This window comes from Astatotilapia calliptera, chromosome 8 (assembly GCF_964374335.1).
Source record: "Astatotilapia calliptera chromosome 8, fAstCal68.1, whole genome shotgun sequence".
Taxonomy (NCBI): domain Eukaryota; kingdom Metazoa; phylum Chordata; class Actinopteri; order Cichliformes; family Cichlidae; genus Astatotilapia; species Astatotilapia calliptera.
Genome location: NC_137429.1, coordinates 26890904 through 26908020, shown reverse-complemented (window position 1 = coordinate 26908020; position 17117 = coordinate 26890904). Strand labels below are relative to the sequence as shown.

Genomic DNA, 17117 nt, shown 5'->3' with positions numbered 1-17117 from the left:
TTGTCTCTGATGACTTAGACTTCACAGGGTTAACCAGCAGCTAAAGACAAACACAGATTTGTTATTTATATTTGCAGTAATTTACATTTGGCTGCTCTGTTCTGGGACTCTGTGTCCTGACAGAGACCCCAACACAGAAAAGACCGAGTATCCCTGATTAAAGATCATATACTACGGAGCCCCGCAGGGGACATGGGAGAAAAAAAAAATTACGACGGACTTTTGCGAGATCTCGCAAAACTTTTGCGAGATCCCGAGATAGTTTTGCGAGATCTAGCAAAAGTCCGTCTTAATTTTTTTTTCTCCCATGTCCCCTGCGGGGCTCCATAATATACATATCCTTTGACATAAAAATATTCTACTTTTTTTTCCTTTCTTTTTTTTTTTTTTACAATATTTATGTAAAACAAACTGTAAAATTATGTAAAATAACTTTTATATTAATGTTGATGTTTTCAAATTTTTTGAGTAACCTTACAGAAACACAGCTATGGCTATATAAATCATGCAATCATGATTTCATATGTCTCTCTGTAAGGATCACTGTGAGTTGGTCAGCATCAGTAGAAGAAATACTGGTGACTTCCAGTGCTACCCCTCAGTCTCCAAGTAAACACATTTATGGGATAAAAATCCTCTGTTGCCACATTCTTAAGTTATCACATTCACAAAACTTGACCTCTGACCTTGACCTTGAGGTCGAAGCCACTAAGATTCAAAATCATCGCAGATTTTTAGTAAATACACGATGGTATCAAAATCACGAACTGCCTGCATAGCCGGCTTGGTGAAATCAATACTCTATCAGTCTTTTATGAATGAGGGGTAAAAAAGCAAACTCCATCAGTACTATGACCTCATGCAACAGCTTAGCACAGTTATTTAATCAATTACAGTCCTTCAGATGCACAGCTTAAACAGAGAGGTGTGCCATTTGCCATTTTAAATCATTCCTACCTTGAAGCATAGCAGATGTGGTATAATAATTAAAAGGGACATTTTTGATCATATATTTCTCTGCGTCCAGTGATCCCAGTTTTTCCCCAACCAGAACAGACTTCCCGGTGCCAGCGTTTCCAACCAGCATGACAGGCCTTCGGTACTCCAGCAGATGGTCCAAGAAGTAACGAACTCGAATGGTCTCTGTAGTGTGGACCAGGCATGCCTGCAACATGGGAATCATTCACAAATATTTGATACACATTGTCTGATGGGAACACTAGTAAGACTGTTCAGTGTCGTTATTATACCTCATACATTCCTTGTTATTCTATACCGTTTTGTTTCCTCGTATTCCTAATTGTCTAAATCGTGTAATATTGCAAAGCCGCTCCTTTGTCCTTTGTGTGTTTGTTACCTGATTTGCATTGTGAGTGCCCACCAATGTACAAGATCAGCTTGTATTCAAGAGTTGGATTACGGAATTAACTTTTACTCTGCCTCTATCCTGTTTTTCACTCGCTGGGCCCACGTCCTCATTTTAGGTTTGACAGCGGCTCCTGGGCCTGGCAGATCCCCATAGAAGTAAAGAAGTTAAAGAAGTGAAAAGGGGATGGAGGGTGGGGCACGTAAATGAGAATGAATGGCTTGTAGAACTGGGGGAACCTATATAGATGAGAACCGGAAGGAGCGTGTTTGGAGGTGTGGTCCAGCTCCTGAAATTCAGATACTTTATCTCCAATTGAGTCCCCATCCTGCTGCTATGCACAACAGGAAGAACTACTGTAGCTACTTTAAATTCTAGGTGTATTATTCTGATCACTTTTTCTCATGTGGACAGGTCTTTAAAATATTAGCTATGGTTGACATAAAGACAAGCGCTTGTCTATTCACACATCTAGAGCATTTGGAGTTACGTTACAGCCACCTGCAGAATGTAATCCTAATTCTGTGACAGTTTTCACAAACCCTTGGTGAACATGCCTTGGTGTTAACTTTTGCTCAAAGTTGTCCAATGTGTCAAATTTGTCGGCTGACATTGTGATAGTCTATACTTTAAAACAGTAAATATTCTGTTAGAACTTCCAAAGAAATGAATTTTTTTCAAACCCTTTTGGAGCAATTTTTAACAGTAGTTTTTATTTAAAGGAATAAGCTTTGGATCATACAAATTAATGTTAGTTCAAATGTTTAATAATAACTGCCAACATTAACGCCTTGAGGTTTTTCAAGATGGCTACTGATTGGCTGGTTGGAACATTTAGTCACGTAAATAGCACATAAAACCTAAGAAAGCAAAGAATGAAAGAAAACACACAAAAAAGCATCTAATCTAAAACCTTTGTTGTACCTGAAGTGGTGTGTCTGCATCCATCTCAAACTTGGGCACCATCTTGGACCAGGGTTCAAACTTCTTACTCTTGGGGTCGATGTAGTAATCAAACACGGTGCCCTGGGTAGGGAACTTGATGGTTTTGAACTCGGTCACCCACCACTTGCTGAACTCCACTCTGTAGTCAACCAGCTGTGCTCACACAGAGCACACATGCAGAGACACAGAGGGTAGGCGAGCGGTCAATACTCTAAAATGACTTCCCCTCTGCTTCTTTTCTGTACAGTAGCGATGGATCTATGTGTTTGATTTATACTGGTGCGAATGCAAACCAGAGGACAAATAAATGGCAGCAATATAGTGATCCAGCTACAGCAGATGAAGGGTGGAAAATAAGAGATGGCAGGCGTATCTATGCATCTCTGCGATTCAGACGGTGAAGTAGCCTCATCACCTGCTGGCTGGCAGCTCCTTGCCTTCCTCTCTGCCTCCCCACTCCTTCCTACCTGTCTTCTCTATTCACTACCAACTCTCCAGTCAATAAAACCACTTAGCATTTAAATGCATCTGTGATGGGAAAATAAAGTGGAGTACATTTGTACCAAGGGGAAAGCAGTTTTATCCCATAACTTAGACGGACGCGCTTACTGTACGGCACTAACTGGATTGCTTAGCAACTGTTCGCCATGGCTCTCCTGCTGATTTAAATTCAGCCAGTCTGTGTGTTGTTCAGGGGGAATGGAGTCCACTTCATTTTCAGATGAAGATCTCTCCCTTTTAAAACCCCTGCCATTTCATCAACTGAAAATAACATTGAAATGACTTTTCACAAATAGAGACACAGAGTTGAGTTGCATAAGAGCCATCACGGATGGAATAATACCAAGAAATACCAAGTGCAAGAAAACTCTTTCAGGAAGGGGTTATGGGGAGAAAAATTATTCAGCTGTTTCAGTTATTTCCCATTCTTTTCCTTCTTTATGCAACCACTTAGTACTTATCTCACACGCCTAGAGCCCTTTGCATTACCTGGTCTTGAAACATGGCCCCTCCAAAGGCCCAGACCGCAGCAAAGACAAAATAGAGCTCATAAAGTTCTTTGGCACAGTCTGCCGGGGTGTTTTCTGGAGTCAGAAGACATTCCAGCAAGTAGCACAGCATCTGGACCAGACTCTGCTCAGGGATAGGGATGATTTTCTTAAACCTGAACAAAGATAGATGCATTACATCACACGATTCAAGCATTGTAGTCGTCTCATGTTGCTCATTCAGTACATAAAGGAACAACTGTGTACACAGCAAACAATAAAATGTTAAACTCTGGTGTTACAATCTGCAGTTTTGAATTGGATCACATGTTTCTTTTCCTCATTTAACAGAACAAACACAGCTTCTTTCAATTGAACACACTGAATTATGTTGAAGTCCAAGAAAAGAGAGGACATATTTATGAGCTGTGGCACAGTGGTTCCATACACACTGTCTCACATTGTGAACAAATTTGCCCTCCTCTGCTTCCTGTTTTTGCTGTGTGCTCTAATAGGAGCAGTGATGGAGGTGTTGGAAGAGGCGAGTGGTCCTGTATAGAAAGCACCATCCAATTCTGCTGACTCAGTCCGTGTTTGCTCGTCTAACACGCCCACTTAGTACCATTTGTTACGTGTTATGTCACACCCCAACATCCTGCGTCAATATATGACTCCATGCACTTCCTGTTACAGTGGCACAAAGCCACAGAGGAGCTGCGTTACCTCGACCTGAGTGCTTCCAGGCAAGGTGGGATATACTTGTCAAAGAGAATGGTCAGGTTGGCCTTCTCTGACTGGACTTTCCTCTTGTCGATCCAGCTTGACACTGGTGGATTCCACCCAAGGTCTGCTGGGTTTATGTAAAGGATGCCTGAAAAAAAACATAGAGTAAGATTTAAATTTATCACATTCAGGTTTACAGTGTTTATAACAGGGCTGGATTTGGGCAACGATATTTTTTGGACTTCTGCTGAACCCCCCCACCCTACCTTCCATGCACCAAGCATGCCGTATATAAAAGATGGATGGAACCACTATGACATCAGCCACTGATTTTGGAGCTTTTGCACCTTTTGGCCACTGCAACTTCATTTTTTGGAGCTAGAAGTGACCATACCTGAACGAGAGGGTGGAGTGCTAAGCTATTAGCTAACGCTACCCAGCTTGGTTCACAAGTTCACAAACACACATATTGCTAATTAGAGCTATGTGACAGACACACAAAAGAATTAAATCATATTTAACTTAGTGGCCCACAGTGAATTTGGTCCTTTTTAACCCTTTAAGACCTATCATAGAATCAAGTCCGCCAGAGCTTATATTATATTTTTACATGTTGTAGTGCCATTTTTGGGAGCATTTCAAGTTGCTATACATCAATACAACCATTATAGTCCAAATTTTAATAATATGTATGCATTAAGTGCATAGTAATTACATAAATTGCAAAAAAGTGCAATAAACTACAAAACAATTGAAAATAATTTTTGTTTTTTAACATATATTTCTAGTTAGAGAAATTTAAGAGGCTTATCCCTCAAAACTGTGAATACGAAAAAGTTGCACAAAATAGTTTCCCACCACAGGAAATTTATTTTGAGTGTCTTCATAGTTTTATTTTTGAAATACACCAATTTTTATATACTGCAGGAAAAACGAAAATAAATATTATAGTGCAAATTTGCAAAAAAACAGCATGTGCATCAAAATAAACTATTTCCAGCAGTGCAATATGAATCCAGAAAGTCATAAAGTCAAACATAACTTTTAAAAACACCAGTATAGGCTCATAAGGCCCTGATGGTAAAAAACTACATTTCCGCAAAATGACATCACTTCCGGTTTTGGGCAGGTCATGGCGGACATGTGATAGTTTGCGCTGATGGACGTAGGAAGTGTTACGAACAGCTGATCGGATCGGCAAAGCGTGTTTCTGGAATATTATGTTTTTGTTGCTGCAAGTGATTTTTATGCAGTTTTTGCAAAGCTATATGTGGAAAGAAACCGTGACCTAGGACAAGCTGATGGCATAAGATGTAAGTACAACTCCTCCGGTTTCATATCCAAAAAAAATTATTGAGCTAGCTTACGTGGTTGCAGAGCTACTGGGATTTAAAAATAGTTACTCAAAACGGAGCGTGCCTGCTAAGACCAGCTTTAAAGGGTTAAACACTTATCAGAAGAGCAAAAGTAAAACAGTGAGAAAAGAGGAATAACAAGAACTACCCGCTCTGGATACAGTAGCAGGGGTGGCAGTGCGAAGGTGGCTGATCTCAAACACCAGCCTCATGGTGGGGTTCAAAGGGATCCGCTCATTACTGGCCAGAGTCAGCACCTAACAAGAGGGGAAAGCAGATTTTCACACACAGAAATAACAGAAATAACTTAAACAGAATGTGTTCTTTTTGTGCCTGGCACACAGTCCAAGCCTCTTTTTACATGCAGACACCGTTATTCACTCTCTCATTCAGAGAGTACAAACAGTTTACTATCCTTTCGTATCAGTGATGAGTCAACCACGTTCCCTTTTCATATCTGAATGCTCGTTCAGTGAACAACAGACAGTCTTTTATTCTGTGTCAAACTGACATTTTCTTTAAATCAATACAAGCACACACTCGCATGTGTTTAATTCAATAGCACCTTGTTGTCATCCATGACTGTATTGAGTGACTCAATCCACATTGGGTCAATGTCTCCATCCACAACAATCCACTTTGGTCCACCGTGACTAATGTTGGCCAATTCGCGCATTATATTGGAGAACAGACCTGCAGGAAGGACATGAGACATTTTGGATGTTTGAGACAGTACACTAAACACTTTGCACTGATCACATTGTATCTGTGAAGGACTCTGTAATCACCATCTTTCCACTCTCGGGTTGCTGGGTTGATGATGCCAAAGAGCTCGTCATTGGTCACAGCCTTAGGGTTGAGGTCTGCCCACACGGGCCGACGCTTCATGTTCTGATAGGTCCTGTGGAGTGATCTCATCACCTGGCTCTTCCCAGTGCCTGCATTCCCTATCACAAACACAGAGTGACGCACTGCCAGCAGTTCATCCAGCTGCACCACCTAATAGACAGACACAGTTTAACATTAGAAATTCTTTTTTGTATATAGACACAAAGAAAACATAACACTGAGGACTAAATTCCCTTACAAAATATGCAAATATGTAGCTTTCTGTGTACCCTGTGGTGCTCAGTCTAGTGCAACTCCTCCTTGTTATTCTGCTATAATATATATGCAGAATGACAGGAGTGTGATGCATTGCAGTGCAGCACAGCAGCTTAGTACACTGTTCACAGACCACGATAAATGACAGCAGTTGTTTTCAGGGAGGACAGATCTCTGCACATACTACTATGTCTGCATAATCAAAATGCCACCCAATCTATTTTACACAGTATAATTATGTGTCCTCCTCTGAAAACCAAACAATTTAATGAATTAAAAAGACATTTTAAGATAGCATTAATAAATGCAGGCAAACAAATATGCAGACAATTAAACAGAACTGATAGAGAAGGGCATTTGGTCAGTCTCCACTAAGACCAAGTTTTGATGTTATTTGGATCTCCTTTGTTTCCTTTTCATACGCTCCACCTCGCCTCTCGTTTTATGGTGCTCGGTTTGCTAGTTTTGTGAAATCCAGAACTATTTTCTGTTGCAACAAGAGCAAAGATGTCCCTAACAGATGGTATGGGCCCAAAGAGCCCTGATCTCAGCACTATGGAGTCAGTCTGGGTTTACTTTGAAAATACAGAAGAAACTGAAGCAGACTAAATCTACAAAAGAACAGTGGGAGGTTCTCCAAGATTGTCTAAAGCAGCAGTGCATAAGGAGAAGTGATGCTGCTTTGAATGTAAATATTAGGTCAATATTAGGTTGTCTCTGCCCAACCATCTTTTTACAGTCTTTCTATTTTCCTCGCTCTTTTCAGGTCAAATTCAAATTCAAATTTTATTTGTCACACACACACAACCATACACAGTATGACATGGGGGTGAAATGCTTGTAGCTGTACAATGCCCAACCATTAAATGACAGAAAAAAGTTTTACAGTATTTACAATTTACAGGTTACTACAAAATTTACAAATTAACTTAGAAATTCACAGTAAAAGTCTTGTTGTTGGCCCCGTGTTTCTCTGTATGTTTCTGGCAGGGCGTCATTAAATACCCCATTAAATAACCATGTACCTAATCAAGTTACTATAATCCAGCTCTTATTGAACGATTGAAGATTGTTACTAAAGACTGGACACAAAACATTATATGTCAGGTTGTAGTTTACTTGTCTTGTTTAGATGGCCCTCATTAGTGAAAGACACTATTTGTCTCCCTGTGTCTCAGTTAAGCTACCAGCACCACACACACCTTGCTTCCAGCTCTCTCACCAGTCTGACTTGCTCTCAACCTCAAGACACTAGCTGACTTGTTCCCCAGCCAAACATTTGATTCAACAGCACCTAGCCAATAAAAAACACAACTTTCAAGCCACAAATAAACCTTATTTACTGTAACCCCTCACTTTCCCCACTTTTATAACACATTTATTTGTTTTAGCTTTTTCTCTCATCTTTTGTATAAAAAAAACCCCATTCAAATCTGTTTATGGCATTAAAAGGATACTTTTTTCCCCACAGTAATGTGTACCTACACTGGTTAACCATAACATTAAAGCTGTATAGTACTTTATAGATTTAATCAATCATAATATATGCAGTATAGAAAGTTGTCTGTACTATTTTTAGTACTTTTTATAACTATCATGAAGCACAGTCCTCTCGTGCTCTTTAAAATCCAGGGTGAGCGCACTGCTAATGTGTATCACTATTTTATCCCAGGCCATGAAGTTATTGGTACCTAAACCAAAGTCACAAAGGAAAAAGTACAAAGTGAGTAAAAATGAGGGAGTAACTTTAAAATGAAACAAGAAAGCAGAACACAAAACTCTCAAATTGGGATATGAACTGTAGCCTGGCTGAGAAACTTGTTTATTACACCGCCACCCTTCCTGCCTCCTTATCGAGACTCTTTAAAACAGGACCATTAGCCCGGTTCTCAATATTGCTGTGCACTGATGCATTGAGGCACCAGTGCCAATGGGCACCTTGTACATATATCTGCAATACTCACCTCTTATAACAAAAGCACCGCTGTTTGACACACTGGGCCACTGGGGTTGCCCTGTAGATGGTATGAATAAAAGTAACACCTAAGTGAATTTTAGGATCCAAGGTTTCTGTCCCTGCAGCTCACAATGAGATGATCAACGTCATCTGTCAGATGATAGAAGTGCTAAAGAATCTGCACTGATAATTACATATTTTGCTAAATGTGTATTTTAATTGTTTAACACTAATGTGTATTGCTGTGATTTGGCTCTATATAAATACAACTGAACTGAATTGAATTGAAGTATCAGTGTTGTGGATGATCTGTGTATATTCTTTTGTGTACATAAAGAGAGAGGAGACTTAAAAATTCTATTTTTTAATTGTTTTTCTAATTAAGTTTGCAGGAGTGCTCTTTTAGGATCACAAGACCCTAAACACACAATGCTTTTTAGCTTAATGTTTCAGCAATACACTGCTTTTAAATACAATGTGCTGTTGAAAATGTTGTCAATTAACCTAAATGGCAAACTAGAAATAAAATATCTAAACAGTTTGCTTTTCTTTCACCACAGAAACTGCAGCATTTCTTGATTTTTAGAACTGCAAATTAACTGGCTCCAAAATTCCTTTGTGGGTTCAGACTTCTTCATTTCTGGGTTAACATATTCAGTATGAGTGGACACCACAGAGTGATTTAAAAAAAGAGTGACAGAGACAAAAAAAAGAGAGAAAGATATTTCCTCCCCATTTCCGTTGTAACATACACCCAATCAATGCCATCGACCCGGCTTCTTGGGGCTCCTTCTCCACATCCATTCAGCCAGAGCACAGACAGCTTTGCACTCTCAAAGACCCTGGCTGATTACCGCTTTGATGTGCGGAGGACTAATGCTAGCACAGGTTAACACTAAAGGTATGCTCTTGCCCTCCCCCCTTAACGGTCTGAAATCAAAAGGTTTGCTACACAAACATAGAAGTAAAAGTTCAGGCTCTGGGTGTGGACGGTTGTTATTGACCGCTCTGCAATTCTCTCCCTCTCTTGCTCTGTTTCTCCTCCTCTTTGTTTATTTCTGTGGCTGGCTCTCACAATGTCAGGGTTAAGTGGCATGGTGCAGCGCAAGCCTCCATTGATGGAGTGTTATTATGTGGTTCCGTGTCTATTTGACCTGAGGCAGATTGCACTTATTTCCCCTGGTCCTGCGTACATCTGTCTCTGACATACAATGCCTTCTATTGAGAGTCTGTATGTGTGTATCTGTATGTAATATAATGACTAGAATTAGGTCATCAGCTTGGGCACCTGAACTCTCATTCGTTTTCAGCAATATTTGCCCAATTCATCCAGATGCTGGTGTCTTGTTTGACACTAATGTGTATTTCCCAGTGGAACATTATGACATGAGGTAAACAGCTTTTGGAAAGAACTAAGATAAATCTAAATGAAAGTGCTACAACTGTAATATCTATCTAAATTGTTAAAGATGAAACCCCCCATCTGGGGACCTGGCTCATGCTTCTCAGACAACTTGTGATTATGTTTGCTTTCATCCTGAGCTTTGCAACTGACTTACACTCATACGGGTCCTTCATTTATTCAGCTGTAATGAAAATACAATTGGATAAACTGCAGCAGATAACCCTGAAGACTGTCAGGGAGTAACCACACCTTTAGTACAAAATTGTCCTCGGCTTGCAGCTTCAAGTCCAGGATGGACTCCCTCACGCCCTTCTCAAAGTCCAGGTCTCTCTTCCTGGGGACGTCCAAGGCAGGGAACAAGTCTCCTATTAGTCCCATGAAAACAGGCATGTCATCGGTCACGATCTTCGGAATGTTGAAGTCTCTGAGAGCTCGCATTAGCACCTGGTCCTCAGCTCTGCCGGGGTCTCCTCGCTTCAGAGAGCCGGCCACCACCAGGACTGACTTGATGGCTCGGAGACCCCAGTCATAGTGGTCCTACAGAAATATACACACCGCTCTTATTAGAACCTTTTTCATCGACAAGCTCATCACCTTTTAAAAAATGTTTTTATGGAGGATAATTAAGCAATTCAATCTTAGAGAAATAACAAGACTAAATATGCAACTCTATTTACTTGATCATTTCTGACTTTGTGTAAAAACCTATACTACCTCAGGTTCAATTTAGAACATATCTAAAGCTGCCACCTGTGTTGGATGACTGTATCTAAAGGCATTTGCATAATGGCAGAAGTATAATATCACACAGTTTTTGACTTCCATCCAGAGGCTCTCCAAATAACATGGGAGAGTAAGGCAACACACACACATACACACACACTCGTTTTCATATCTTTGTGAGGACATCTAATTGACATAATGCTTTCCCTAGCCGCTTATCCTAAGCCTAACCATCAAAAATGAATGCCTAACTCTAACCCTTAGCTTAAAGCTAACCATAACCTAACTGTAACCTTGACACTAAAACCACATTTTGAGCCTCAAAAATGCCTTCAAACTTGTGGGGACCGGGATTTTGGTCCCCATAAGGGCTGTTGGTCCCCACGAGTATAGTAAATTTCCAATTTTTGGTCCCCACAAAGATATTAATAAACGCACACACACACAAACACACAGAAAAACACACTTAAATATAGAAAGAAACCACCAGGTTCACATCACATCAATATGTGCTGTGATTAACTGTTAACCCCCCTTGTTTTCACAATGAAGGAAAAGATAAAGCCATAGATTTTTTGTCATGGAGCTATCAGATCTGCTGCTGCTTCATATTTTGTTGATCAGCACTTGAAGTGTTTAGTCTTATCATATCAGCTGGGCTGTTGGTACCCAGCAATCTAACAGCTATTCGTGATTCAACAGTAAATTGAAGGTGATCAAATGTTTTGTACAAAGCCCTGTGTCCCAAGTTACTCTGAATAAATGTGATAAAATAAAGTAGAATACAAGTAAAACATAGTAACTGTGCTGTGATATTGCCTATATTTTAAATGCGTCTATCATAGATTCTGATGATAATACAGTAGGACGATATGAAAACAAAAACAACTGCTGGTATCTGGATGCCTTGGAAATTAATGATGCTGCCGTGTACAGCATGGATGGATCTGGCAAAAAGCGCTGACGCAAAAATGAGATATGAGTGACACGTCCTTCCACCATCACTCTGGTAAACAAATGAATGAAGGAATACGTGTCAAGTGAATGCAATATGAAAATATTCACACTCCAATGAGCGCAGCAGGAACTTGTCCAAGGATACTTTGACATGCAGACTGGAGCAGTCAGGGATTCAATCACCAACCTGCCCAACTAAATGACCTGCTTTACCTCCTGAGCCACAGTCCCCAAGAAGTGGAAAGGAAAAAAAAGAAACTAACAGAAACATGAAGAATATCTAAGAGTGAACACAAAGGACAGAGGAACAAAGGAGTCAAGAGGAAATTGAGAAAGCAGTAAATGAAAATACAATCATTTAAAACCACTTTCATGGCCAGTCACAAGCCCATGGAGCAGAACTTCTGTAATATTAAAGCCATAATTATGAGGCACTTGTTAAGCTTTAGAAAGTTGTTTTCTGAATCTGCACTTTTCATTGATTTGCAGTTTCAGCCCTTATATGAATTTAGCTTAGAGAAGCAGTCTGTTCATTATCTTTTCATTTCATTGCCTAAGTTGCTAATGTTGGAAAACCCAGGCAAAGAAAACCTAAAAAGGTAATTTTAAAACATTTCTGAAGAACTAGAGATTCATAAAACAGCCATAAAAAGAAATTAGTGTGCTATGACACTTAAACAGGCCTGTGGTCATGGGAAATTCATCCAGAATTGAGGGCTCATAAAATCACTTACCTAAGCTAAGGAGCACCTGTGTAGCTATTAGTCAGCACTGTGAGTGGTTTTATTGCTTTTTTTAAAAAACGTAAATGATGGCATAACATGTAAAACAGGAGCAGGGTAAAATAGATTAAAGAAAAATGTTGATGAAATAACATCCAATCCCCCTGCAGCTTCTTATTTATATGCATGTGATACTTCACCCGAACGGTTGGTCACAAGGTTAGCTCTTGTATGGAGCGTCTGAGTCATTCCTTTATCAGAAGCCGCAATTATAAAAAGAACTTTGTGTCAGCTGCTCAGTTTATAAATGGCAATGGATCTGGGTTTTACTAACCACATCGGCTGCGTTACATCGAATGAAGCAAGCAATACCTGTTTAGACAGCAGCTCTTTGCACAGCGTATAGAGGGTGATAAACTTCCTAGCAAGGACCCGGGCATTAAGGAAGCCTTCAGCCACCAGCATGATTTCACAGATGAGCTCAAAGTCCGGCACCACCATGGCACAAGGTCTGTGTACAAATGTAAAGAAGGCAGTGACTTTAAGTTGTTTGTTCATACCCATATGGAAAAAAAGAGAAAAAAAAACACTGCAGTTAATTTCCATATGGCTGCCACATGGAGAAATCCTTTGTCACCTGCACTACAGTACATCATGGATGGTTCTTATGTAGCTCTTTTCTACTCTATTTGAGCACTCACCTTGCACAACTCGCTTCATTCACCCATCCATACGAGCACTTTTTTCTGTGCTCTACGTAAGTGCTTCTATCTACCATTCACACACATTCATACTACGATGGATGCATCGGACAGCAACTCGGTGTTAGTATCTTCCCCAAGGATATTTAGCATGCAAACTTGAGCAGACAGGGATCAAACCGCCAACCTTCCGATAAATAGGTGTCCTGGTCTACTACCTGGGCTACAGTCATACAGCCCTGCGGACTAATGAGAAAAAAGCCTTGATTGATTGATTGGAAGGTTTGAGTCCCGTTCACACACTCGAAACCCTGAATTAAAACTATTCTGTTAAGTATTGTCTTCACAGTGATCTGAAAGACAGACTCGTTGCCAGTTATCGCAAATGCCTAATTGCAGTTTTTGCTGCTAAGGGTGGCAAAGCCAGTTAGTTTAAGGGAGGCACACAGGTTGTATACCCTTTTCTCTTAACAAATGAAATCATCATTCAAAAACTGTACTCTGTGTTTACTTGGAACGGGACAAACATTTTTTCACTGCACTATAGGGATATTGTTCATACACTGCAAAAAATAGAACAATGTCAACATACAGGTCTGAATCCATTACAATTATTTAAGAAAAGCGGCACAGCTCTTCTCCAGTAACACGTATGCAAACACAGCTTATCAGTGAATGTCCACTCCAACATTAACCTGAGATATTACAATGTTCAACTTTTTTGTTGTTTTTTACCTTTATGTTATTTAAACAGTTATTTAATATTTAGTCAGCCTAAAAGAAGGATCAGTTATGTGATATTTTAAATTAAACCCGTTTAATGACACAGAATCATCACCTGAATGTACAAAAGTTGCATTTGTCCATACAAACATGTTCTCCTGATAATCCACAGAAAACACAGTTGGCACTTTTCATTAGGCCTACATTATGCTGAAGAAACAGTCCCTACGTATCAATTTTGGTAATTTGAGTAAATAGACTTAGGGAGTCTGAACCACTTTAGTGGCTCGGGGTCTGGACTCTTTCCAGAATTTTGGTATGACTTGTACTCTTGATGCATGAGTAAACCCAGGATTAAATATTAACAGATGGATTAACCCAGGTGGCGCCAGTGTCCGGCAGCCTCGCCTCTGTCAGTGCGCCCCAGGGTGGCTGTGGCTACAATGTAGCTGCCATCACCAGTGTGTGAATGTGTGTGTGAATGGGTGGATGACTGGATATGTAAAGCGCTTTGGGGTCCTTAGGGACTAGTAAAGCGCTATATAAACACAGGCCATTTACCATTTTACCATTTAACCCAGCTGAAATAAATGAAAGGATCAAGCTGAATGATCCAAATAAGCGTACACATTATGAAGATCTTTTGGCCTACCTGAACAGAGCTTTGAGATTCTCAGGAAGCTCGGTCCTGCCAGCGTAGCCTGGGTTCATTGTGATGAAGATTCCAACAGAGGGACAAAGATTCACTTCCTCTCCCATGAAGTTAAATCTCTGCTTCTTATCGCGGATGGCATCTTGGATGCTTTTGACCTAATTTCAAAGATAATACAAAATGGAATTAACTGTCGCAACTGGATGCCAACACACAAACATTTTTTAGCCCCATTTTTGAGGATTAAAGGGGTATATAGTGTATGTTCCCAAGCAGTAAAAAGGGCACACTCTGTCTACCACAATTTAAAAAAAACAAATACAAAAATGTGTTTTTAATCATCATTTAAGTCAAAATCATGTGATACATTGTGACAAATTACATGGTGTTGCTCGGCTTTTTTGGTCACAGTTTAAAAAACGGCATGTTAAAATTATTTTTAAGCTAATTAATGAATAATAATGAAAAAATACAATGAGAATGTTAAACTGCTAACACTCACTTTTACTTAGTACAGCATTGGTTACTGTATACTTTTTGCATCAGTGTCTACTAGTGCCCGCTTGGGTCAGAGCCATGACATTTGGTAAACTGACAGAGTGTCTGTGTCTGTCTATTGTGGCCAACAGACATTGGACTTGTCCACGGAGGATTTACATGACAATGCACCAACTACATACATGCCAAAGCATAACACGGATATATAATCAAGTCATTACATACATCAACTAATGTGTTGAATCAGAAGTGCTAATATGCAATCTTTGCACAGTTATTCCAATTCAATACCGTCAGGTTCCTACATGTTCAAGGCACTAATGAAATTTCGAGGGTGACCAAACTTTCCATAATCCATCCTCTAGGCACCAAAACTGTTTGTACAGAATTTTATAGAAATCCATCCAATAGTTGTCAAAAAGTCTTTGGCCAACTACTCTCCCAACAGTGCTATCCCTGCAGGACTTGGGTCCATGGTGCCATGATTTTTCATTCAACAGTATTTCTCACTTTCATTGGTAGTTTCTTCAGTCACACATCTGGAACTCACCAAATATTCACTCTCTTTGGTTTCTGGTTACCGTGTCGCTATAAGTCTCTTGCGGTGTGGACATGTCTTTACAGTCATTTTAACATTCTATTTTGGAACACTGAAAATCAACTTTTGATGAATGGATACAGTTATAGCATTTGTAACAAACCTAACAGCTGGTAAGCTGGATGAAAATTCAGCATGTCTGCCTTAGAGATGGCACGATACCACTTTTTTATGTCCGATACCGATATCATAAATTTGGATATCGGCCGATACCAATATGAATCCGATATAGTGTTTTTTAATCAATAAAACTGTTTTTTTAATATCTTGCTGCATTTTGTATAAGTTCATACTCAAGTTTAAATAAACAACAACACTAAAGCTATTCTGTTATACCTGTATGTAAAAAATATACTGCACCCAAAATATTTCATAGTTCAGCAAAACTGATCAATCTAATAAACTTAAACCTACTCCATCCTCCCTATTCTGGTATTTTAAAGAGTACTTAGCAGAAAAATTAAGCAACCTAACTAATAGGGTTGCAAACTCCCAGAAAAAAAAAATAGGGAACTACCCCCCACCCTCCACCTCATGATGCTTAATTGACGTAGTCAACTTTAATTTGATGCAGCGTGAAAAAAAATGCACAGAAATAAATTATTTTTCAAGAATAATTAAATAGATTCAACATCTTTCTTCTACAGAATTGCAGACTGCACAGATGGTACCTTCCCAAAGGAAAAAGAACTAGCTTACTAGGGTATATTAGACTTAACAGTTACTATATACAGTAATGGACTTCTATATATTTTACATAAGATTAAAACTTTGGGTGTAAGATTCAGATAATTATTTATAAAAAGCTAGACATTTTAAATGAGAATAAGAAAGAAAAGTATGTCTTTGAGCTTTATTTCTCTCCGATATCCGATCCAGTAATTTACGTCAGTATCAGACCGATACCGATACGTAATATCGGATCGGTCCATCTCTAGTCTGCCTTGAGAAATATACAGGCTCGCTCATCCAATATGGCGGCCTCACTGACACACCTTTGTAATAAAAATTCCAACCAATGTGGCATCTACATGCGGGTAATAGCTATGCCACCGGCTCCCTACCAAACCACGCCAAGCCGAAACTATCTGAAACACAGTTGATATCCCGGCATCAGGTCAACTCTCATTAACATATTATTAATATCACCAAGCACACAGCAGAGTCGATTTGCAACAGCCTGTCAAATTGTTATGCAGCATGCAACTTTTTTTGCAAAGGGACGCAATTTCATCAATAGTATGAGCATGTTATCAGCCAGGGTTCACTGGATGGATGAACTACCAAAGCCCTGCTTGTCTACATTATGAGGGAATGAGATATCAGAAATGAACTTTCTGTGAGTGTGTATACGTGCATGCATGTGTGTGTCTTGGCCTAAAACTCTGAATCCCAGCCTGTAAGAAGCTTTATGAATTTAACATGCGAGCGGTAGAACAGCGAGTCGACAGCTGGAAAGAGGAGGAACATCTCTTCATGGATGAGTACTCGGCTACAGATCACTCAGTCATACTAACGCAACGGGGAGAGGCAGGAGGGGGGAATGCAAAAACAAACAGGGAAGCTGCATCAGACAAAAAAAAAAAGAAGAAATAAAAGTTTTTAGGACAACATCAGAGGAGCTTGTGTTTTATATGAAATGGCAGCAGCTCACCACTGCTATCCTACAGGGATAGGAAGGGAAGTAAAACACAAAAAT

At 39.7% G+C, this 17117-nt stretch overlaps 1 protein-coding gene across 1 annotated transcript in view; it reads right to left on the bottom strand.

The window, feature by feature from the left end:
- dnah9 (dynein, axonemal, heavy chain 9) overlaps positions 1–17117 on the bottom strand; it is a 196292-nt gene that overhangs the window by 128502 nt on the left and 50673 nt on the right. The window contains 10 exon segments of the mRNA XM_080305671.1: positions 958–1165; positions 2291–2464; positions 3302–3476; positions 4024–4171; positions 5527–5635; positions 5944–6071; positions 6167–6377; positions 10094–10381; positions 12619–12757; positions 14323–14480. Of these exon segments, the coding sequence (XP_080161797.1) occupies positions 958–1165; positions 2291–2464; positions 3302–3476; positions 4024–4171; positions 5527–5635; positions 5944–6071; positions 6167–6377; positions 10094–10381; positions 12619–12757; positions 14323–14480 (1738 nt within the window).